Source organism: Miscanthus floridulus, chromosome 3, assembly GCF_019320115.1.
Source record: "Miscanthus floridulus cultivar M001 chromosome 3, ASM1932011v1, whole genome shotgun sequence".
Taxonomy (NCBI): Eukaryota; Viridiplantae; Streptophyta; class Magnoliopsida; order Poales; family Poaceae; genus Miscanthus; species Miscanthus floridulus.
The window spans coordinates 126,119,304-126,145,549 of NC_089582.1; the positions used below are offsets into that span (position 1 = coordinate 126,119,304).

A 26,246-nucleotide genomic window follows, 5' to 3' on the forward strand; every position below is an offset into this window, starting at 1 on the left:
GATCTTATAGAAATCAAAAGCCAAAACACTATTGTGCTAGAAACTCTTGATCATGATGGTGATTTGATGCTTGAGAATGAGAAGCTAAAAGAAGAGAACAAGAAGCTCAAGGAAGAGAAAAACAATGATGCTCTCAAGAAAGAGAACAAGAAGCTCAAATTGGAGAAAGAGCATCTCAAGATTGGATTGAGCAAGTTCATAAGAGGCAAGCATCTACAAAGTGAGCTACTTATGAACACCATCATGAAGATGGATAGAAGTGGCATTGGGTATTTGGCAAACCAAGAGAAGAAGGCTCAAGCTCAACAATAACACAAGTCAAAGCCAAAGCCAAAGAGATGCTTTGAGTGTGGACAAGAATGTCACTTTGCCCATGAGTGTCAAACTCCACCACCACAACCCTTGTCCAAGTATGCGAGACCTTTTGCCTTCAATGCTCACTACATGCTTAGAAAGGATTCTAGTGGAAAGATGAAAGTCATGTTCTTAGGACCTCCAAACAAGAATAGGCCTAAGAAAATTTGGGTTGCAAAGTCACTTGTTGAGAAGGTGAAGGGCCCTCAACAAGTTTGGGTTTCTAAAGCTTGATCTCTTGTGTGTAGGTGAACTACAAGACCGGTGGAAGTCATTGGGTTATTGATAGTGGTTGCACACAATATATGATCGGCGATCCTCGTATGTTCACCTCACTTGATGAAGAAGTAGATGGACAAGAAAGAATCACGTTTGGAGATAATTCAAAGGGCAAGGTTAAAGGATTGGGCAAAGTGGCAATATCAAATAATTATTCTATCTCAAATGTGCTATATGTTGCTTCATTGAGCTTCAACTTGCTATCCGTAGGACAATTGTTTGATCTTGGCTTCCAATGCTTGTTCACCGAGAAGGAAGTTGTTGTATCTAAGAAGGATGATGATCAAGTGATATTCAAAGGATTTAGATACAACAACCTATATCTAGTGGAATTTACCTCCGAAGATGTAAATTTGAAGACATGCCTATTCACCAAAATAACACTTGGGTGGCTATGGCATAGAAGACTTGTTCATATTGGGATGAGCTCACTCAAGAAGCTAATGAAGAATGATTTGGTGAGAGGGTTGAAGGATGTGAAGTTTGAGAAGGACAAGCTTTGTAGTGCATGTCAAGCCAGTAAGCAAGTTGCAAATACTCATCCAACCAAAGCTTTCATGTCAATCACAAGAGTGCTAGAACTCCTTCATATGGATTTATTTGGACCAACAACATACAAGAGTTTGGTAGAGAATCTTTATTGTCTTGTGATTGTTGATGACTATTCAAGATACACATGGGTATTCTTCCTTCATGACAAATCTGAAATTGCATCTTGCTTCAAAAAGTTTGTCAAGAGAGCACAAAATGAATTTGAAGTGAAACTCAAGAAAATTAGAAGTGACAATGGGAAGGAATTTGACAACACAAACATAGAAGCCTATCGTGATGAAGTTGGGATCAAGCATGAGGTTTCCACAACATATACTCCTCGACAAAATGGTGTAGTTGAGAGAAAGAACCAGACATTGATCACTCTTGCAAGAACAATGCTAGATGAGTACAACACCCCCGAAGCTCTATGGGCGGAAGCTATCAATACCGCATGCTATGCATCCAACTGCCTATTCCTTTAAAAGTTCCTTAGCAAGACACCTTATGAGTTGCTCAATGGGAAGAAGCTGAATGTCTCCTTCTTTAGGGTGTTTGGTTGTAAATGCTACATCTACAAGAAGCGGCAACACCTAGGGAAGTTTCAAAGATGTTGTGATATTGATTTTCTTGGTGGTTACTCATCAAAGTTCAAAGCATATAGAGTATTTAATCATGCCACCGGTTTGGTTAAAGAAACATATAATGTGGAATTTGATGAATCTAATGACTCCCAAGGAGCACATGAGAATCTTGATGATATAGGTGATGAACCATTGAGGGAGGCCATGAAGAACATTCTGGTTGGAGACATCAAGCCTAAAGATGATGAAGATAATGTATAAGTGATTAATCCACCTTCTTAAACAAGTGTGCCACAAGATGGTAATAAAGATGGAAGAGTAGAAAATGAAGACACTCATGTCTCCCATGATCAAATGGTGGTACAAGCACAAGATGTTGATGCTCCATAATCTCCTCCTCAAGTTGTCAATAGAAGAAATACACCTCTACTATAAGATCATCCATAAGATCTTATCATAGAAAGTCCATCAAAGGGTGTAATGACTCACTCACAAAAACTTACTTTATTTATTGCTCATCACTCTTTTGTCTCTTGCTTTGAGACTACTAAGGTAGAAGAAGCTCTTCAAGATCTAGATTGGATAAATGCCATGCATGAAGAGTTGAACAACTTCACCCACAATGAAGTTTGGACTCTTGAAGAGCGGCCAAAAGGTGTAAGAGTCATTGGAACAAAGTGGGTGTTCTGCCACAAGCAATATGATTAAGGTGTAGTTGTGAGGAATAAGGCAAGACTAGTTGCAAAGGGGTTCTTGCAAGTTGAAGGTTTGGATTTTGGAGAGACCTTTGCACCGGTTGTAAGACTAGAAGCCATCCGTATCCTCCTTGCATATGCATCACATCATGACATGAAACTATATCAAATAGATGTGAAAAGTGCATTCTTAAATAGCTTTATTAATGAACTAGTCTATGTTGATCAACCTCCTGGGTTTGAAGACCCTAGATATCCAAATCATGTTTATAGGTTGTCCAAGGCATTATATGGGCTTAAGCAAGCCTCAAGAGCTTGGTATGAGCGCCTTTGGAACTTCCTCATTGAGAAGGGTTTCACCATTGAGAAGGTTGATACCATACTATTCACCATGAAGCTTGATGGGCACATCTTCATTTGTCAAGTGTATGTTGATGATATCATCTTTGGATCATCAAATGAAGATTCTTGCAAAGAGTTTGGTGGATTGATGTCGAAGGAGTTCGAGATGTCAATGATTGGAGAGCTTACATTCTTTCTTAGTTTTCAAGTCAAGCAAATGAGAGAAGGGATTTTCATCTCTCAAGAGAAATATACAAATGATCCTCTCAAGAGATTCAAGATGAATGAATGTAAGCCAATCAAGACACCAATGCCAACTAATGGATATTTCGACCTAGATAAGGGAGGTAACACGGTTGATCAAACTCTCTACCACTCTATGATTGGTAACTTGTTATATTTAACCGCATCTAGGCCCGACACCATGTTTAGTGTGTGTATGTGTGCTAGATTTCAAGTTAATCATAAGGAAACTCATTTGATTGCCATAAAAAGAATCCTTAGGTATCTTAAGCACACACCAAGCATTGGCCTTTGGTATCCCAAAGGAGCTATATTTGAATTAGTTGGCTATTCCAATTTGGATTATGCCTGTTGTAAAGTGGATAGAAAAAGCACATCCAGAGGATGCCATTTACTTGGTAGATCACTTGTGTCTTGGTCCTCTAAGAAACAAAATAGTGTGGCTTTGTCCACCGCCGAAGCAGAATACATTGCCGTGGGTGCTTGTTGTGTATAAATACTTTATATGAAGCAACCTTTGCTAGACTATGGTGTAGTTCTAGAAAAGGTACCTCTTTTGTGTGACAATGAAAGTGCGGTAAAACTTGGAAATAATCTGGTTCAACACTCTCACACCAAGCACATAGATATCCTGCATCACTTTCTTAGAGATCATGTTGCTAAAAATGATATATCATTAGAAGGTGTAAGGACCGAGGATCAATTGGTAGATATCTTCACTAAACCGCTAGATGAGGCGACTTTTTGTCGATTGCGGAATGAGCTCAATGTTCTTGATTTTAGTAACTTCACTAAAAATGAGCTTGTGTTGTCCCTTGCATTGCATTGTAATATACAACATGTTTAATTTTTGGTAATACATATAGGGCTTGTCTAACATGGTTAAGATAACCGCTGTAAAGCGTGTGAAGAAGCTTAACCTTGGATCAAACTTGACAAGCAACTAGATTTAATTTTAAGTATTTGCATTGCATATGCATGAATGTTGCTTTGTCGTTTATCTTCAAATTGCCCTCTTATTGCCTATTTTCTTAAAAAGAATTATAGCCTAAGGCAAAATATTTTGAAAATTTTGAGGGTTTGAGAGAGGTCACTCATATCAGTCCCAACTGGTGTTTATTTAGATCTTATTGGAGTTGGGACTTAATTGGGAACAGGCAGCACGAAGGACTTCGAAGATTTGCTAGAAAAAGAGTGACTGGATGCTGCACCAGACTCTGAAGTCCAGCGTTCGGTCAGTTCACAGGAGGTGAACTTGCTGTGAAGGAGTGACCGGACACTGAATAGTGTTCTCTCAACGTCCAGTCAGATGGCGATCCAACGTCCGGTCAAGCGAAGAAGACAAAGTCAGGATCGACCGGACTCTAGCTAGGTCCGGTCAGTGGTGATCGGACACGTCCGGTCGCGATTCCAAGGGATTTGGACCTCTCTGGAATCGATCGGACGTTGGGTGGCAGCGTCCGGTCGCTGCCACCAGAGCGTCCGGTCAGTAGAAAATGTGCGGGAATTGAACTCTCTTCTCTGTTTCCTATTCTACTTCGTGGGGGCCACTATAAATCGCCATGCACGTGGTTGACCTATTCTATTCCGCATCGTCGCCATGCCTACCCGAGCCACCATGCTGTAGTGCTCGCCCTGCTCCCGTGCCACCATCGCGTCCCTGCGCCGCCGCTCCTATGCGCCACCGCGCTCGCACCCCACTGCGCCGCCGCTGCCCACGCCGTGCTCCTCGCACCACGCTCATGCCTCCCCTGCCCATAGCCATGCCGTCGTTGCCCGTGCCTCTGCACTGCGCCTTGCTAGCATCACCACCGCGCCATCCTCCAGCGCCGCCTCCGTGCACCAGCGCCGCCATCCGATCCACATCGAAGTCCCTGCCATCGCAAGCAACAAAGCTACTTTCCTACTCACCGTGCCTAATCCACTGCCCTACATTGCATTGCTCGGCCGCCGCACTTCGCTAGAACCCTAGCCTCGCATTGCCCCCCGGTGATTCCCCATTTGTCATTCCTCTTCTTTTTGGATCATCGGTTCATCAGGTAGCAAGCCCTCGGTTCTAATTTCACACCTAATTGCTTGCTTTCTTAGGGTTTTGTATCTCTAGATGAATAATTAAAATTATTTGTATACCCTATATTCTATCGTGCAGTGAGTCGGTGCCGTTGAGGTCCTATTTATAGTTGTCAGTCAACTCGGGGCCAAGCTCGCGAGTACGGATCAAGGCCAAGCCTCAGAAGTGATAGTTGGCAGTAGATCTTCATCAGCGGCAGTTGTTCTTTTTAGATCCATCAGATGGCTTATGTCAAGAATATTGGAGGTGGTCCCGGTGATGAGGATCTAAGGCCCTCACCTTGCTAGTCTACAGATCCAAAAGGCAAGGCGACGAAGAAGCTTGCAACAAAGAAGCGGAAGTATCTAGATGCAGATACAGCTAGAGTAGCCGTAGTTGCAGCAGCAGCAGAGCATGTAGAGGCAGGAGATGCTAGGAGTGGAGTTCAGATCGTAGATCAGCTCTCTCCATCTACGAGAGCTGCAATAGAGCAGGTTGAGCGCCGTCATGGTGGTCCAGCTAGGACTGTCATGGTTGGAGGATGGTGTATAGCTATGGATGAGAGTCAGCCTCAGGGGGAGTCATAGTAGGAGCCACAACCAGTAGAGCAGACTCAGGAGGGAGAGCAGGTCGAGGAGACAGAGCAGGCACCTTAGCCACGGCTTCGCCGCTCTGGTCGCACCTGTGCTCCAGTCACTCTGAGGTCAGAGACACAGCAGAGGGGTTCACATCCACCACCCAGACCACAGGGTCCACCTCTAGTGACCCATCTAGATTTGAGGGCCGCCACGGCCAAGTAGGTGCAGCAGCTCAGATTTGTGGATTTTGAGCAGTGGTTTCCGCCAAGGCAAGATGAGCGTGCATCAGAGGGCTTCTACACACCACTGCAGAAAGACTTCTATAATGCATATCTTAACAGTGGGGCACTATTTATGTCACAGAGGGTGTGCAACATTGAGTCCATAGTAGTAGCAGCAGCTGGAGAGCATATTCTCCCCTATCTAGTATATCTACTAGGGCTGATAGATTTACTTGGATAGATAGGATTATATATTCTATCTTGGGTCCATCAGTTCTATGCTTTACTATGGATTAACCCGCAGCATAGATTTATACACTTTGCATTCAGAGGCAGAGATTACAGGCTGACAAGCACTAGGGTCAGGGAGATTCTTAGGCTTCAGGAGCAGCTCGTCAGGCTACATGAGGTTTGCTATGGACAGACAACACCTCCTAGACGTCCTCATGGCGGTTTGGTACCTCCTACAAATCTAGTCCGTCACTGCTTCAAAGAGCCTTTTGGTGAGGGGTCGAGCAGGACAAGTAATCTCACTCCTATAGCTAGAGTGTTGGATGCTATTATGAGGAGGACCCTGATATATTCCGAGGATGGGGTATCGCGAGGGCTTGACTCACATTTAGTTATGGCTTCTAAACTCCTTGATGCAGCAGACTATGTTTGACATTTGAGACCTCTTTCTATCAAAGATGGAGGATACTATTGCTGAGGGGTTTAGAGGTCATCGTCAGTTGCCCTATGCTCACTGGATCATATTTCTTATTCGTAGGGCAGTTACAGTGAGGCTACCTAACATGCTAGCTGAGTACAATGGTGCTACTACAGAGTTTCCTGCATATAACCTGACTCAGATGATCTGCCATAGTACACCGAGTGCACCTAGCCAGCTGCGTCGTCGTCTGGAGGTGCCAGAGACTGCAACCCAGCAGGATGATACTATCAGGGGCATAGCAGCTATAGAGGAGGAGCAGCTTGATGCTTAGCTGGAGGGGATGGTCGAGAGCGACCCCAATGATAGCTCAGATGAGGACTACCGGGACATTCCTTAGATGCCTCCACGTCGACATGACCATGAGGTCGGTAGCTCTAGTTTAGCTCCACCTGCACCGCAGACAGACCCCGCTCTACTTGCCATACTTGAGCGGATGAGGTAGGATCAGGCTCGCCAGGCTCAGGAGACCGCCGCTACTTTTGCACAGTTTTAGACTCAGTAGGATGAGTTTCAGCGGCAGCAGTAGGCCATACAGCAGCAGTAGCAAGCCATGCATCAGCAGCAGCTCCTCATGCAGCAGCAGCTACTTAGGTTTATGCAGCATGTTGTGATAACTATTGGGGTCCCACCGCCATAGCCTTCACCCCAGTTTGGTCAGACTGCCACCACTTCTATGACTCCTGCGTTATAGCATAGTGCGCTTCAGAGTTAGGGACAGCCACCAGCATAGTTTGCTTCACCTATAGAGCAGGTGTCCTAGTGGTTTGCCTCGCCAGTGTTAGCCCCATAGTTCACACCTCTTCAGACGGGCTTCACACCGGCTCAGACTTCCTCACTGATAGTGCTAGATACCTTAGTCTCCAGGAGTCTTGGAGAGACTTTTAGTGAGTTGATAGGGCAGCCTACTCCACCATATTTGCATGTCTTAGGTCCTTCTATAGTTGTACCTATTACCGGGACTACAGAGACGCTCCCTTCGTCAGTTGCATCATCAAAGCAGGCAGCACCAGTTATTGATCCGACCTAGACCGCTTTAGCATCACTTCAAGCTACAGAGGGTTAGACTGCTCAAAGCTCTAGTTCAGATGATGATGGCACATAGTTCCAGCTCGCTCCTCGTACCTCAATGCCTGACTCGTTCGCTGTAGCCCCACTGACCGACCCTTAGGTTTTGGTGTTTGACGCTAAAGGGGGAGAGGGATCGAGTATGTTAGTCTTAGGGGGAGCGACATATCTAGGGGATCTTAGTTTATCTATTAGATTTGGTTTTTATGTGTGATACACTATTATGCATTCGTGTGTCTACTTTTATGCATCAAACTATATTTATGTGATGTGATAGTGATATCTACGTGATCGTGATATATGACATGTGTGCTCTCTACTTTGAATTATTTATATGTCATATCACTTGTGCTATGCTCATTTGCTTTGCTTCCGCATTTTACTCCGATGCAAATGAGCTTTATTACTTGTACTCATGCTCATATCTTTTGAGTACATTATGTTGGCTTAGGTCATATAAGCTTGCCTAACTCTTTTGTTCTTATTGTCAAAAGCTTATATGAACCAAGCATGTTAAAAACCTCAACTCTTTCATATATTCGAGGTAGTATTGTCATCAATCACCAAAAAGGGGGAGATTGAAAGCATCTAGGCCCCTAGTTGGGCTTCGGTGATTAATGACAATACGTGATTACTATGACTAACGTGCGTTTTGCAGAGGCAATTAAGTTAGATCATGGTAATGGAGATCGATTGGGCAATCATGGTGGTCATGCCCCTACGATGAAAATCATTTCGGTTTTCAAAGGATGGACAACAAGGTTAAGAATGGACTAGTTCTAAGTGTCGTTTGGTGTTGAAGAGACACTTAGAGTAGTTTAGGACTTTGTTTTTCCTTTGGTCATACTATTAAGGGGGTATGGACGGATAGCTTAACCTAGGTGAGTCTAGTGAGTTAGGTGTGGTGCACACTTGCTAAATCTAGCACTAGATAGCTCCAAAATAGCCCTTAGATCCATTGGAGCAAACTTCATTCACGTATGATCGAGATTTGGAAGTGAATGGAGGGTCAAATACTGACTGGACGCTGGCTTTGGTATGACCGGACGCTGGCGTAGAGTCCGGACAGTTCATTTGATCAAGGTGAAGTCGTCTAGAAGTGACCGGACGCTGAGAGGTGAAGTGACCGGACGCTAGGGGGGTCGACTCCAGTAAGGTTCCAGAGAGGAAAAATCATGACCGGACCGGTCATTACTTGATCACTGGAGTTCGGGGTGAACTGACTGGAGCATCCGGTCAACATGACCGGAGTGTCCGGTCACCCCGCAGAGGCACATAACGTTTCGTTTTTCAGCCTATGTTATAAATACTTTCTCCATTCATGTGGGGGTACTTTTGCTCATTTTAACAGCTGACAAAAACCTTTGAGAGTGTCAAGAAGAGCAAGGTCCTAGTGAGGTGATTGAGATTTGAGAATTCCAAAGAGAGCCCTCATTAGTGAGATCAAGAGTATCACAGTGTGCATCCACACTTCTCATTAGGCTTGTTGTGGTCAAGTGAGAGTTCGTGCTTGTTACTCTTGGTGATCACCATCACCTAGATGGCTTGGTGGTGATTGTGAGCTTGGTGATCATCCGACGGAGCTTGTGGATGATCCAACTCAAGTTGTGAGCGGTTGTGGGTGATTCACCGTGACGGAGTGTCCAAGAATCAACCCGTAGAGAGCACTTGATCTTTACGCGGATCAAGGAGGAGCTACACCCTTGCGCGGGTGCTCCAACGAGGACTAGTGGGGAGTGGCGACTCTTCGATACATCGGCAAAACATCGCCGCGTTCCTCCTTCTCTCTTTACTTTGAGCATTTACTTTGAGCAATTCAATACTTGTCTTTACATTTATAGAATTGTCATGCTAGAGTAGGATTGAAATTTAAGTTGCAAGTCTTTTTGTGCGGTAGAACATTAGAAACGCTTTCTAGGCACAAGGGGTTAATTGGGCTAACCATAGGATTTAATTATTGCAAAGAAATTTAGAATTAGCCCAATTCAAACCCCCCTCTTGGGCATCTTGATCCTTTCAATTTTCTCAACATAAATTTTCTACCTACAATTTTGTACAATAAATAAATTTAACAAATAAAGTAACTTATACACATAACCTTTTGTTGTTCAACATCTCAAAAAAGTTATACACAACTTATCTGACACATCTTTTTACATAATTTATTCTGGAGAAACTTCTCAACCTAAAAATGTTGTTCATAGTATATAGAAGAAAAGTGGGTATAGGTTAATATAAAAAATAAAAATAATGATGAAAGAAAAAAAAGAGTAAGAAAATGGGACAGACCTTTCGGATCGGATACCATGGGCGCGGAATCATTGTAGAAAATTTGGTTCCAAGGGTTACTATAGAAAAGTTGTCAAGATAAATTGTCTATAAATTTTATTGTAAAAAATACAACGAAAAATATGATTAAAAATGGTGGTGATGAGTTTGTCTCGCCAAATATTATGAATAAAAGTTGTAAATATACTAAAAATAAAAAATTGCAAGAGCACTTTTTCTTCAAAAAAAAAAGAATGTCGCAGGGTTGTCTTCATTCGCTCGTATCTAGTCCTATGAACATTCACTAATTTGGATTTGGTCAATATAAGAGAGTGCAGCAGGCTGTCCGTTGGTTTTAAGAATAGTGTGACATTATGAATATCATTGGTACATTAAATTTAGTTAATGTAATTTCCATGCAAGAAAGCTAATAAATATTACACTGTATATATTAAAATGATCAAAGTTGAAATACCATTGCTTTATTCTTTAAAAAAATTTACTATGTTTTCTGGTTGGCACAATATATTTTACTAGTACAAGTTTGTAGCCCATCCGATTGTGTCTTTAATTAGGAACAGTCACTTAAAGTCCGAAGTCGCGCATGGATTGTGCTTTTAGGAATTCTCTAGCTAGTATCATACAGTATCTATGAGTTGAAATTCTTGCTATATATACCAAACCACCGTACATGCATATACAAAAAAAAGTTCACCGCCGTACATTAGTAAATTATCATTTATTATGTGACATCTTTTCCCTACACACGTGTCAGTGCGTTTTTTTTCCCTGACACAGGCCTCGTTTAGATTGAGGTTATGAATCAGTATTCGGCACTGTTGACAATTATTGTCCAATCATGGCCTAACTAGGCTCAAAAGATTCGTCTCGTAACTTACAATCAAACTGTGTAATTAGTTATTTTTTTATCTATATTTAATACTCCATACATGTGTCCAAAGATTTGATGTGATGGAGAGAGAGTAAAAAAACTTGCAATCTAAACAAGGCCACAGTTAACTATTCTATGCAAACTATCTCGTCAAGTTATGATGGTCGGAATCAGAATCACCAGCAGAATAAGGACGGACCACGGACGACGGATAGACGTTTCAATTCACCACCTCGATGAAACATTTACCTTTCATTTAAGTTAATTATTACCCATATAGTCCAATTGAAGCTACTACTTTTGTTGCCTCTACAATTAAGATGAGGGATATTCTTATTATGCTGTCTATACACACTCTTATACATTGTTTCTGTATATAATTAAGCAGTATACATATGCTATAATATGCATTTCTAATCTTTTTCTCCCTGTTACCAGTTAGTACTGTTGCTTATTAACAGCTACTGATAGCGCCATTATGGTGTGTGACGAACACAATGATATGTACTAGGTCGTACGCACGCACAGAGATATATAGGAACAGGATATGATCCAGAGACCAGAGGCACATAAAGCACGAGCTGCATGCGACGCAGGGAAAGCTACAAAGGAGGCAGCCGCAGAGAAAAAAGGACTGCTGGCGATGCGTTGTACGTACGCTGCCCGTGGGCATGCCTTTGTTTTACTGCATGCGCCGAGTACGAGTATGCATGGTAATTGGGTGTGCAGCAGCGCAGCGCAGTGCAGCGGCGTGATATGATTCAATCGATCCTTGCGGCGTACGTACGGCGGAATAATTGGAGCTCTGAATTTGATGTGTGACTAGACACATGACACCAGCTCTCATCTGGCCGGCCGGCCGGCCGTGTCAGGCTCAGGCACAGGCGTCGCTGGTACCGCCGGCGACCGCGCGGGCCGGGGCAACTACTGTTACACACAAGTTCACCGGCGCCGGGGCTTCGACCGACCGAATTCATCATCATCATCATCATCATCTCTCCGAATTCAAACGAAGAAATAAGTTTGAGAGACTGATGATTGAGTGTTGGATTCCCGGCACTGCACGAGTAGACGAGTACAGTAGTTCCCTCGCCCACCCTAGCGTGCCGTGCGCCCTACTAGCTAGCTAGGACTAGACTCCTGCGCACTGTGCGACCTTCCACTCATTTTGTTCTGAGGCTGAGAGGGTTGGCGCCCGGGCGGCCCTTAACGGATCGGGCAGAGGCAGAGCCGCATCACAAACAGCGGCTGGTGGCCTCTCTGGCTGCCTCTACTAGCTGCCGGGCTGCCGGCCGGCCGGTGCAGTGCAGCTAGCCTACCGCATGCTGCCAAAACCCGGCCGGTAAGATCCGTCCTCGGCCACGTTTTACTGCAGCTGCCACTGCCAGTAGTGCCACGCACCTGGCCAGCCAGTCACCCACCACGAATACGATCGCGCGATGAGCTGCGTGCGTGGGCCTGCCGCGGTTTTTTCCTGCCGCGAATGATGGGGGTTGGAGACACGGCCTGGCCGGCCACCGGCTCAGCGAAAGATGGTCGCAGCAGCTTCCACCTGGGCCCCTGCGGCCGTGCCCCGGCATGCATGCGCATCGCCGACCCCATGCTTGCCTGCTCGCCCTCAGGCAGCCACAGCAGCGCCTGTCGTCTCCCTCGCTTATCCCCTTCCTTCGTTCGTTTGTTCGTTCGTTCGATTCATCGCGCGTTGGCGGCATCCAGGCGCAAATCCAATCCAAAAACATGCACGGTGAAATTTCAACTCCATCTATATATCGATCGATCCATCCCCCGGCCGGCCCCGGATCGTCCTCCGTTGGTGGTTAAAACTGTCCATGGACATGGACCTACTCTACTCCTACTACCTGCGGAACTGTACAACTCTGTCGCCGTGCCACTGATGGATTGAGAGTTCATTTTTACAGGAATTCAGAGTCTACAACAAAGCCGATACACACAAGTAGCTACTGCGTATAAAATTAAATAAAGGGGGGAAATGACTAAAACTCAGATGATTGATTGAAACTCAGTCGGCCAGGGCTCCACCAGACGGCGCCTTAAGATGACCGGCAACCAGACGATGCAACTTGCCTAATGCCCGGCGCTAGTCCTTGATCCTTGAGCAATACACTTAAGCATCTTATTTTCGAAGAAGCTCCACTAAACTAGAGCACCTTCCCTTGAACTAGACATCCAACACGGTATATATGGTCTCTATTGACACATCTCCATAGAGGAGACATCATCAAACGATCAATCCAGCAAAGCATATATGGTGGAAGAAGAAGAAGAAGATCTATCTTGTTTGTGTTTATGCGGGCATACACACACACACACACACACAACATATAGACATCATCAAATGAGCTAGCTAGTCTCCTATCACACGCATAGAAAAACTTTGAAAGCACTCACAAATGTCTAATTTGTGGGCATCAAGATTTGAACCTTGATGAACGAAGCCGTGCCTTCATGCCTTCGCCCATCCATCATGGCAACAGACGCTTCCCATCCTTTTCGCAATAATGCTTGTCTAATCTATATACTAAATGAGTTAATACTAGAGTACTAGCAGATGATATATAAGATTTAATGGACCTTGTCCTTGTTTGATAAATCAATATTACATCTATCTAAAAGAATGCTAACAATCCAATTTGGTAAAACAAAATTCTTAATTTACATGCCATCTAGCTAGGTGAGTGGACCGGAGGCCCTGTTCGTTTCGCTGAAATTTGGCTTATGCTAATGCTTATACTGATTTGTTGTGAGAGAAAAATATTGTTCGTTCGTTGAAAAGTACTGCTGAAGTAGTGCAGCAGAACAGTTGTGAAATGGTACAATTGTAGCCTAGACTCCTCAAAGCAACTTATGCTGTTAACCGTTCTTTTCTCTACTGCTACTATATATGTGGGAGAGAGAATTTCACGGCCTTCATTTGTCTTTCTGAATTATCGTGGAAACTTGTTGAACTAAACGGAATGCAGCTTTATTAATAAACTCACCAGCTATTCATATTCCTTACAAGCATGCATATATCTATCTAAGGATATCCAAAGAGGTGTGCTCCATATGGTGGTGCATCGTTGTTTGGGGGTGGGGGGGGGGGGGGGGGGGGGGGGGGGGGGACTCCCCAGAGCAACTTGGAACTGTTTGTTTGACAGCTTGAAAAAATTGCCTGGCCCAGTCATACTTCCTATGCGTCCGATTTTGGACATCTTGGGCAAGGATTCGTCGCCTAACAAGCATTTGCCTGCCAGATCTCAATCCAATCATGCCCCTTGTGTTGTTGCTAACCGCTTCTTGTACTGTCTGGGAGTGAATATCCAAAGAGAGGTGGTGGTGCATTGTTGTCAAACTCGAGTACGTAGACGGAGCTAGCGGTATGGACATCATATCATGGACGACTCGAAAGATGTGATGGTAGGCAGGTAGTAGGGCATGGACGGAGCATATGCTATGCTAGTGGGTGCTGGGTTTTTTCTTTTCCCCTGGTCCTCGCTCACTCCGTAATTTGCTTCCGTACTGTATGTTTATCCAAAATACTCGCATATACATTATTTGATACGGTAAGATATACTGTATTTGATTTCTGGAGCACATTGGCTAGAAGTAAATGACATCGCTCGAAAACATGAACTAATAATTTCCTTTAAGAAATCGTATGCTCCATAGGGACTATCGTGCCTGTTTTTACAGTTATAAAAAAAAACAGTTCTGTTTATTAGGAAACATCAAGCACGTCTTCTTGCGTGGAACAAGTGTACTGATTCTTTAGGCTACATGCGCCCCACATGCTCCTCCCTTGGCCGTCCCCACTCTCCACTCACCAGTGGCCTGGTGGGGCCACGACACGTGTCACACACCAATACACCGTGACCAATGTGTTGGGCCACTGTCTCGATGGCTCAGTCAGACAATCACCCTCCACTCACACAGCCGAGAGGAAGGAGAGAGATACTATCAGTCATCATCCTAATCGCCGCTCCAATCACTCTTGATTGGCGGTCCAAGACGCCCACGGCGACTAAACAAAGCGACAGCATCATCAATTACAGGGTGATGACACTGAAACTGAAAGAGGCGCGCAGCGCAGGCGCAGACATGCCGTCCCCGGCAGCCGACATGTCAATCCGCACGGCGCCTTGACGCAGGTCACTCATCGCTCGCCGGCCCGCCCACTAGAAGCGGTCGCGCTCAGGCCTTCAGGTCTCGTATTTTCCGGAGATTCTCGGGGCACTAGCGCCTCACCCTGCTATCCATCCATCCCGCGGCCCACCGATTGCGACGTGCACCCTGCTGCGGCCCACCGATTGCGACGTGCATCCTGTTAGTTTGGGCCCGTTTGACTTATAAATCGTATTTTTTTAGTCAACGAACAATATTTTCCGCTCACACCAAATCAACCAACGGTACTTTCAACCATGATTTACCAGCGAAACGAGCCCAGGCTTCTGCCGGTGCTTCTGCTGCTGTGCCTGCGCGGCAGCAGCGCCCCGCACGTATCGACACGCATGATCGACAGCAGATTAGGGACGAGAGCGAGACAGAACATGGGCCCCCTTATTCTTCCACCCACTAGTGGATGTATATACTTGTATAGTAGTACAAGTATAAGTGCCAAGTCAGTCAGCCAGCACACGAAGTAACCTGTATTGAAGAGCACGGATCTTGCGCCCAGTCTGCAGCAGGTATACGCAGCTCAGAACGCCGATCTCGAATCCTGATACGCGCAGCTGGGCAATCAATATCAGTATCTGCTCAGAACGCCGATCTCGAATCCTAATATCAGTATCTGCTCCCGCTTCTCAGCACAAGCAGCCAAGCAAAAACCACCAGGCCAGGCACATCAGGGTAGGATGTACGTGTAGTTTACATTACATGCGAGTGGCGGCTCGGCTCATGGCTGAACAGCAGCAGGCTTGTATCTTGCTTCACACAGAACGGGGTTTCCTGGTTATGCAGCGTATGATCATACTTTGGTTCAGTTTCCATCACCTTTCGGTAAAACACCAGATCGGTTATACTTTGGTTCAGTTTTCATCACCTTTCGGTAAAACACCAGATCGGTTAGTGTTCCCTCTATCAAAAAGGAAAAGCAGCTTGAGACACCTCTCGCTTGCACCTCACTATCTACTGCCGCGAGTTAGTATCATCTTGTAAGACAAAAGAGGTGGGGTGTAGCTAGACAACCCTAAACCATGTATTGCATCGCCACCTGCATCAGCCTCGTGTGGGGTACGCTCAGCGTCGCGATGCCCCTCCTGCAGTTCTTCCTCAGGAACGCGTAGAAATAGTTGATCACCAGCTTCTTGAGGAAGAACGACTCCTTCCGAGCCCTGATGTCTCCGTGCCCGAGAAGGTACACCACGCCAGACTCCTTGGCCTTGTGGACGAAAGAGAGCTCATTGTCCAGGCTTGATCCGTCGAACGACATGCTTGATCCTAGGGCTGAGTTGTCGGTGCAGCCTGGCTCGGCAAGTGGGACGCCGAGCGAGTAGATGCTACCGTTGGGACCAACAAGGACTCTTGATGATGAAGATGCAATCTCCTCTTCAGAGTCTGTGTCGTCATTATGGTCGCTCTCCAGGGAGCGTTCCTGGGCCTCTCGGCGTATGAACTTTTCAAGGCTTTCTATAAGAAGCTGTTCAAATGCTTGGGTGTTCTCCTTGCGTACATCCTTGTACCCATACCTGCAGTCACGAATCATTAACATCCAAGCCAACAATCAATGACTAACAGTGCTCATAAATAACCATACGACTGTATACAGATTTGGGTTCTGAAGGAACATGAATACAGTAAAGATTGCATCTTAACTCGTGAAGGGCAAAGGTAAGACTGAGGAACACACAAGGACCAAGGAAATGGACGAGGCATTCAGTGTCACTCTACCCGTACCAGTGAGGGCAGCAGATATTGTACAGAGTAAAAAATAGCCAAAGAATTGAGCAACCACTGACAAAAAGAAAGAATTTGTACAAATACCATGCAGACATCACGACGGTGCCGAGAGAGAGAGGGGTGGTGGGGGGTGGTGGTGGGGGGGGGGGGGGGGGGGGGGGGGGGGGGGGGCGGGTGCATGAGTACATAACAAATCTATTATTTGATGAACAGAACTCCTAGCAACAGGATAACAGTGCAGGCAAAGATCAGGAGATGAAACGAGTTAAAAGTTCCAAACAACAGCCATGAATCACCTAATGACATCAGTTAATAGAAATGCATCTGGGTTCACTATAAAACTTCAGTTAATAGCCATGATCAGCTAATGACTTCAGTATAAAAGCAAACTCAGCACAACAAAACTTCAGAGGGGGCAGTAAACTACTGCACACTCTCAAAAGAGCACCAGCCTGTGGCCCTGCCTACACAGTAATAATGCTGGCAGAATAGTTGCTGAGTTACTGACACCCAGTTGCTCTCTAATAGACTCTAAATCAAGATCAGGGCATCATGCATTACATGAAACACAAAAGAAAGTGTCATAGTATCAAACATTTGTAGATGCAAAGTTGTCTCAAGGTTCCAATGGGCATACAAGAAACTCCAAGACCAAATAACATCAATTTTGGAGGTAAATAGAGTCTACACTTATTTTTAGAAACTCAGAAAGATGAAGTTCATACCTAGCAATACAGCGGAACATATGGTAGTTCTTTGGGCAGACGCGACGGAAGAGAAACCTTTCATTCTGAGGCACAACTGGAACTGGGACCCATTTGATGCAGACAAAAATGATCATTGAATGCATGGCTGGCAGTGTAGTGAGGAAGTGACCAAAGATTGCAGGAACACCCCTGACCAGTTCATTATAGAGCAATCCAATACCAGGTGCCCTCACTGTACCAAGATTGCAGCCTAGCTGCATCAATAAATCCATTGAAAGTCTTTGCTTGACTTCAGTTTCGTACTTCAATTTGGTTCCATAGTTCCATATGTACATTACCAAATACAATACAGCCGCAAATACCAAAAGCACCCAACTTCCATCTGCTGCACTTCCCAAAACTGAGGAAAAGAAAAATAACTCCAGCCCCAGGAAGAGGGTGAGAAAGCATAGAACTATGACGATGTTGACCTGCCATATCAGAAGCATTATAATGGTTACCAGGACAGTAGTCATCATCATGACCCCAAGTTCTGCTATGCCTGCAATCAAGAGCAGGCATTAGAAATATTCTGTAGCATTGATGATTGGATTGGAGAAATAAGGTAATTTAGCAAGCTTGTTATTTTAAAAACCATGGATCAATAAATACTGCCATTAGGGTGGAAGAAAACAACCACATACATAACAAGATAACACTTGAACATAGAAGGTTTCTTTTTCTTAAGAATGGTTGACATTTTACATTTTTCCTTCCAAGTAGTCACTTGTAGTTGTATAAGTAAATCTATTAATCACTATAGCAATAGAGGTGTTGTAAAGGAGACAAAAACACCACCTAGACTATGAAGCGGTGCAGATCGCAACCAGAAACTGATAAATGTTCACTTATTCAGCAGATCACTAAAAGGGGGGCAGACCCAGTGCCGGAGGCTCCCACATGAGTGGGGTCAGGGGAAGGGAAAAACCGAGGCAAGCCTTCCCCCCGCAAAATCTGCGGAGAGGCTGCTTCGAACCCGTGACCTAGTGACTCGGTGAGACAGCTCTCACCAGTCACCACTGCACCAGGCCTGCCCTTCTTATTCAGCAGATCACTGTTTTCAACAAATGGTTATTATTTCTACATGTAGAGCTAATGTTCAGAAGATCCGGTGCAGGAAATTTCAGGACTACATGCATTCCAAATAACAATTAGAATACTCAGAGCATAAACATAGCTGAGAGCATACTCAATGAGGGAATTGAACTTCCCCGTACATAAAACATTTGAACCAATTCAAATTCCTCTCTTCACTTATTGTATACCCTAGTTGGCTTATCAGATCCACACTTGATCATGATAGAATCATAGTGAGCTAAGCCTTCTAGATCATCCATAATTCCATACATGATATAAAAAATCAGGCAGTGTTTATACAGGCAAAGAAAACTAGTATATTACAGAAAAAGGAAATCAGGGTGGCGAATACGTTAAGGATGTATCAAGAAAATAGAGCTAAAGATAGGTGAAATAGATTGAATTGCTAACGAACTGCAAATAAGGCTCATAACACGTACCATATGCATTGCCAATCTCATTTATGCTCCCAAATACTGCGACAAAGGCCAGACAAGAAACCAGCAAGAACCAGTTCATCACCGGGATGTATATTTGGCCCATGAACTTTCTAGAGGTGTGGATAATCTTGAGGCGTGGGAAACAGCCAAGAGCTGTTGCCTGCTTTATGGTTGAGAATATAGCAGTTGTCATTGCACGGCTAGCAATTAGTGCTGCTAGAGTAGCTATGAATACCACTAGCCAAAATGCCTGACCTGCAACATGTATTGAAAAATGTCTATCAGAATGGGTCTAGAGACTAGTAAAACGAAGTTTCATCATATATGAGAATTTTTGTTTCAGCATTTGTAACAATACATAGCAAATCAGACAAACAAGTTTTCCTTACTTGGAATGGACAAAAAGAAGATCTGCTGACTTTTATCTAAGTTCTCCACAAGAAATGCAGCTTGCCCTAGGTATCCCAGTAGAAGGCATGGAAGAACAAGAAACACAAAGGTAAGCTGCAACATATGAGCAATCGTAAGTTACCATAAACTATTTTGAAGGAGGAACATTTAGCCCTAAACAACAGGTGAAAATACCTGAACAGATTTAACAGAGAAGTAGCATAAATCAGCAAACATTGCCTCAGATCCTGTAAAAATATTAATCTTGTAAAATGTCTTATTATTAAAGTATTTCACTTTCTCTATGCTCATCTTTACATTAGATTTTAGTATTTCTTAGGGCAAAAATGTTCTTAAAACTCAATCTCAATTGAATCAATATGTTTAGCTGCTGTTAATATGAACCTTGGGACTTCGATGTTTATTAAGAGAAAGTGCTATAAAAGTCAATGCCAATTGAATCACTTTTGGAACTTGTCGCAATTGGATCAATATGTCAGGGGTGAATTCTTCACCAGTTCCAACCAGAGCAGTGGAAGCTAAGGGATTATCTCTTGCAAAACATATATAATCCCTTCAAGATTAACAACATAACTAAAGCAGAGTTACAAAATACAAAGCTGTTCTTTCGTACTCAAGACTGCATGTATAACAGAGAGTATCAAACAATGTGATCAAAACACCTACCTGTTGCACATAAAAGACAGCCCCCCAGGGACATCCAAGCCTCAGTAGGATTTCTTTCAAAATAATAGTAGATATACACAGGATTGAATGCACGGAATACTTCCGAACCATATAGTCTGAGGTTATAAATTCCTATCCCAGCAAGGCAGCAAAACCATACGAACAAAGCCGGCCCAACAGCAAGCCCTACTTTGCTCGTTCCAAACCGTTGTAGACTGAACAGAACAATAAGAAATGCAGCAGTTATCATTACCACTTCACCTGCCAAAAGTACAATAAATGGTGAGCATTGAGCATGACTAAACAGAAATAGAAAATAATCCCACCATTCCAAACTATAAGATGTTTTGTTTTTTCTAGATACATAGATTTTGCTATGCACTTAGATATACACTATGTCTGCTATGAACCTTAGTTCATATCGGGGATAGGGAGGATAACCATTGCCAAGAGGAAGGCCAGGCAAAGTCGGCATGGAGGGAGACTAGAATATTTGGGGGTAACTAGATTGTTTGTTGTTCATTGCTTGATTCATCATAAGCTGATTACAGGGTATAAATAGAGCTGCCCAGCCTCTAGCTCCTCGTTTCTCTCCCCACCATTAACTCTAATCTCTCAACCATACTACTAATTCTCGTTGATTACAGCCGCATGCTCTTACTGCTGTGCTTCTGGCAGCTGCATGCGCCTCTATTGCTGCAGCCATAACTACTAATCCCCAACCATCTACTAATTGCTATTGATCACAGCTGCATGCACCTCTATTGCTGCGCTCCTGGCAGCATACAAGCCCTGGAATGCCTTTGGTACTGGCGCGGTGGCGCCCACATCACAATGTCAAGTAAAAGTAATGTATCTAGAAAAGCCAAAACGTCTTATAATTTGGAATGGAGGGAGTAGTTCTTTTGCTGCATCATTGTCAATAATGAATGGAACTAACAGCATGGCTTTAGCATCACCTTCATTAACACTAGAAATTCCAACCTTCAAGCCATTAACAGCAGACATAACTGCAGATTTCAATATGAGAAACAAGATGGAGTTATTTCTAGATGAGGGAAGCTTGTGTAGAATCATGTTACTAGGAAAGCAAATTTGCAGATCCCCCAACTAGGTGAAGAGCAAAAATACAATGAACAATGCATCAGAAAGACATGAACCTGACATTGCTGGTGTGACAACACCATCTGCTATTACCATCGAAGTACCAAAAAGAACAAGCATCAAAAGCAGCTTCTTTAGCATAGATGAAGTCTCAAGTCGCTCCTTGATCTTCAAAGATCTCTCGAGCTCTACTGAAGGCACCTTCAGATTGAAACTTGATATACGGGTATCAGAAGGTAATTGGTTAGGAAGCAGGCTTGCCTTAGCATTTCTGCATATTAACGAGTATAAAGCAAATGTCCCTCCTGCCAAATAATAAGAAAACAAATATTAGATATAGCTTGAAGAAGATTTGTTTTGCCTAATTTACTCTAGTACCCTGGTACATATACAAAAGAATACCTTCTCCATCATCGTTTCCCCACAAAACAATCAGTGTATACTTCAGAAATGGAATCAGAATGAGAGTGTATATTACAAGTGAGAGAGCTCCGAGAACATCCTCCTTTGCAGTAATTGGGTATTTGTTGAACATTACATCAAAGGTATACAGTGGACTAGTACCAACATCCCCAAAGACAACGCCTAGTGTCTGAAGAGTCAGCACAATACAGCTGCCTAAGGTAAATTCCTGAAAGTGAGACAACACCTTAGGTATCAGCAGAGTTATGATATTTGCATGCAAAACAGAATTGGAATTTGCAGGCACCCTATTGATGCATGATGCCTTTATAGTAAACATATCAGCTGGAGTACCTAATGTCAAACTAAAGTTGCTCAGTAATTATTTTGCCATGACAGTAAATTTTGATAGGGAAAAAAACGGAAAATAGCATGGTGAACTATGGGCGATGGAAAGAAAAAAGATGATTGTGTCAAACTTGCAGAGTATCATTTTGTAGATAGATTTTTTTTAAAAAAAAAGCAACGATCACTATTTTCTGTTTTTCTATGACACCTCATGGAAGCGGTTTCAGATTTATCCCATCCAATATTAAGTGAGACTCTCTACCGTTATCATCAAAATTTCTACAACATAACGAAATATCCATGTAACTTCAAAGAGTTCAACCAACTCTGATGATGACTTGTCGCCCAATTGAACTTGGGGGCCTTGGCATCTCAGACCTGCAGCGAATTGGATGGGCATTGCGAATGCGCTGGCTCTGGCTCTGGCTAAAGAAAACAAAACCTGATCGACTTTGGTCTTCTTTTCTGGTTCAAGTTCATTCCTGTGTCAGTTATTTCTCTATGGCAGTATGCACGGTGGTTGGCAATGGCTCCCGTACTCTTTTCTGGACGGATAGGTGGATTCATGGGCAGAAAATTGAGGACCTTGCTCCACGGCTCTTTGCTTTGGTGCCCAAAAGAAGAGCCAAAAAGTGTACAGTACTAGAGGATCTTACTGATAACACTTGGATTGGTGACCTGCAAGGTGCACTTTCTGTTAGGGTCCTCGCAGAATTCTTAAACCATTGGGACATTCTTTCTCAGGTCACTTTACAGCCTCAGTTAGAAGACAAACACAAATGGTGACTTACTACTTCAGGTGTCTACTCTGCAAAATCAGCTTATGAGGGTTTCTTTCAAGGTGCCATTTTATTCAGTCCATGGGAGCGTATTTGGAGAACTTGGGCTCCTAATGCCATTTTTTCATGTGGTTGGTCGTGCATAATAAGTGCTGGACTGCAGATCGCCGGGGGGTGCCTCTTCAGCATCACCAGAAATGTTTGTTGTGTGATCAGGAAGAGGAAACCATCAATCACCTGCTGGTTTCTTGTGTCTTCTCTAGGCAATTCTGGTTTGAGCTCTTACAGAAATTTGGAATGTAGATCCCTGCTCCCCAACTGACTGAGACGTCCTTTGGAGTTTGGTGGTGCCAATCTAATGAGATTGTCGCTGATCAGGATAAGCAGGGTCTCAATTCTTTAATTATTCTTGGAGCCTGGTCGCTTTGGACCCATTGTAATCGGTGTCTTTGATGGGGCTTCACCTACTCTGCAGGGTATCCTAGCTTCGATCCACGAAGAAGCAAAGTTATGGGGTCTAGCGGGTGCAAAGGGCATAGCCTTGTTGACTGAACGGATACTTGGTGTTGCCTACTCCCTCCGCCCCAAAATAAGTGCACTTCTAAAGTTTAGGTGAGGAGATCAAGGTTAGTGAGAAATTACATATATGCCCCTATAAAGGTGTAATCATTGCATCTTGGGAATAGAGAAAGTAGAAAAGGACAAGTGAAGTTAGTTTGTCTTATATCTAGAGATGCACTTATTTTTGGGAAAAAATTTAAACTCTAGAAATGCACTTATTATGGGATGGAGGGAGTAATTGCTTGGCTCGTTGGTCATTCACCCCTTGTTTGTGAGAGTGTGTGTGTGAGAGAGAGAGGGGGGGGGGGGGGGGGTTGTCTCTGTGTGTGTTTGCGAGTTTTTGTTTGTTTGTTTGTGTGAGCTTGTTGTGGCCGTGTGTGTCGGGGTTGTGTAGGGGTGTTATCTTTGTTGTTTTGGGGTTTTCTCGTACCCCTTTTTTCCTTCTTAATATAAAAGATATGCAGCTCCCCTGCGCGTTCGAGGAAAAAAAAAACTCTGACGACGACCTAGAGATGGCAGTTTGATGAGGATATACAACAACAACAACATAGCCTTTCAGTCCCAAGCAAGTTGGGGTAGGCTAGAGTTGAAACCCACCAAGAGCCCCAAGTCACGGTTCAGGCACAGTTTGATGAGGATATACTAGCATAAAACTCCTTTGCCATCAACATGTTCATTCCAGCACCAGATGTTTCTGAGTAGCTCAAAGACAAGAGAGTCCAGAATTGCTATCCGTAATATCAACTAAAAGTTCACTCTTTGTTAGATGCGTGGATATTTATATCATAATGGCACCAGTGATAAGTGAAAGAACCATTTTCTATAAACACTAGTACCATATAGGGTATTAACTCCAATGTCTATGGGCAACCAGCCAAACATTCAATAACTGAAACTTCACCGGTGAAGCAACTTGCAGATCAAACTAAATATTTCAACGCTCATCTAAAGAATTATGTCACGCTAGTATCACTGTACCAATCAGGCATCCATGGTATCAAAGATAAAGAAGAAAATAAGGCTTTTTTTTGTGAAACACAGTAAGCCTAATTTGACGTGATGCTTTTGTACTCATTCAAAATACCACATCAAAATGCCTGATCCATAATTGTTCAAGCAAAAGGTCAAAAACAACATAAGTTTCATGAAGAACAATTACAAGATATGTTGCTACCAGTATTGAAAAATGGAGACTCTAGGGCAGATGTTACACTTTATAATAAAATCCTGAATCTAACACTTGCATCTAATATAAACAACACATACATCTCAGTATCTCACCTACATGTAACATCATACACATGAAACCACCCACCTAAGCAATACCATGAATCAACACGGCCTAGGAGACTAAACAACTAGAAGAGAGCATCAGCTAGGTAGTCAATGGCCAAAAAAACCGCTACAACAAGCTCAGACAATCTAATGAGCGATCAAAATAAATAGCAGAAGCGTGTAGCCATATATGATAGAACCATCAGACTAATGCTACAAACGATTTTGCATACATGTACTCACCACAATAATCACCTTCAAATATTCATTCATGGTGATCACTACGACGCTACAGGCCACAGTAAGCACCCTCAAACATTCATTCATGCTGTACTACTCCGAACCTATAAGTCCCCTCATCACCGGTTCACCACAGTATAATTTCATTATGCAAACAAGCGATACGGAGAAAGCAGAGTCGCCTGACACAGAAACATTGTTGGATCGCGCGTCGCGGCCAGGAAGCAATCAGCGGGAAACCGCACGAGCGAAGCCTGACACGGGCTAACACCACGGAGACCTCCCCGTCACTGCGAGCCGCAAGCAGTTCAACAAAGAAACTGGGAGTGGGTGGAGTGCGGACCTGGTGGCGGTACACGCCGGGGACATCGAGCGCCTCGACGTCGAAGGAGTCGGCGCGCGGGCCCGTGCGCACGAGGCGCTGGCGCAGCATCTCGTCCTCCTCGTAGCCGTCGTCTTCGTCGGAGCACCCGCCGCCCCGTGAGCCCGAGGCGGCCGCGGGGGTGTCGGCGCCGCCGTCGTCGGAGCTCTCGATCTCGTCGTCCTCATTGGCGCCGCCCGGGACCACCCACCGCATCTCCGCCGACTCCGTCTTCTGCAGCCTCCGGCGGACAACGCCGCCGCTCTCGGGCTCCATCCGGATCGAGGCCGGGGGGGGGGGGGGGGGCGGCGGGGCGGGGGTGTTGCGCCTGCCGGTGTTGTAGGGCTACGGCCGGTGCTGCGCGGAGAGGTGTGGCGGGGTGGAAAAGGCAAAAAGGAAAAGGGGAGACTGCAGATGAAACTGTGGGAGTTGGGATACTGCTCCACTCCAACTTGTGTTTTCCGCAAAAAATAAAATAAAATAATGTGTTTTCTTGTTTTTCTCTATATAAAATAATCCTCCATTCTAAATTATAAGTTTTTGTTTTATACATAAACTCTGCTATTTATCTATAAGGTACAAAAGCAAAACTATATAAAAAAAGTCAAAGCAAGTTATAATTTGAAACGGAGTAGTAATTTATTTTTCCTCTATGTACAAGAACGAAACCATTGAAAAAATGATAATTTGCCACTTTGATTGATTATGTATATATCCATATTATATTAATATATGTATTAATGACCCCATAATTATCAAGTCAGTCAATGACCTATTTGGTAGAGCTCCTTCTGCTCTTGATTTTTTGTAAGAATGATTTTCTGAGAGAAGTGATTACGTGGTTGAAAATGATTCTTTATGTTTTTTAATCAATTATACGTAGAAAGCGCTTATGTCTGTGTGGAGCAGAAGAAGCTAATTTTTTATGCTCCGAATAACCTAGTTAAAAGAGTATAATAAATAAAATCTTATTAACATAGACCATTAACTATATATATTATATGTAAAAAAAATATATTGTTATTGGGGGGAGGGTATGGCCCCTGCTCCCCTGGCTCCGCCACTGCTGGCACTGTCCAACCGGCCTGTCCCACCGCCTCAACCATTGCTGCCGTCTCGACCAC

At 43.9% G+C, this 26,246-nt stretch overlaps 1 protein-coding gene across 1 annotated transcript; it reads right to left on the reverse strand.

Moving 5' to 3' along the window:
* Positions 1–15,777: 15,777 nt before the first annotated feature.
* Positions 15,778–25,511, reverse strand: LOC136542359 (probable potassium transporter 14). Its single transcript, XM_066534750.1, has 10 exons — positions 25,105–25,511; positions 21,559–21,787; positions 21,213–21,461; positions 21,012–21,062; positions 20,053–20,313; positions 19,561–19,613; positions 19,365–19,479; positions 18,976–19,230; positions 17,438–17,960; positions 15,778–16,501 (listed from the first exon to the last, which is right to left on the reverse strand). The coding sequence occupies exons 1-10, from the start codon at positions 25,396–25,398 to the stop codon at positions 16,003–16,005; spliced, it is 2,529 nt and encodes an 842-aa protein (XP_066390847.1). The 5' UTR covers positions 25,399–25,511; the 3' UTR covers positions 15,778–16,002.
* Between the last annotated feature and the right edge of the window lie 735 nt (positions 25,512–26,246).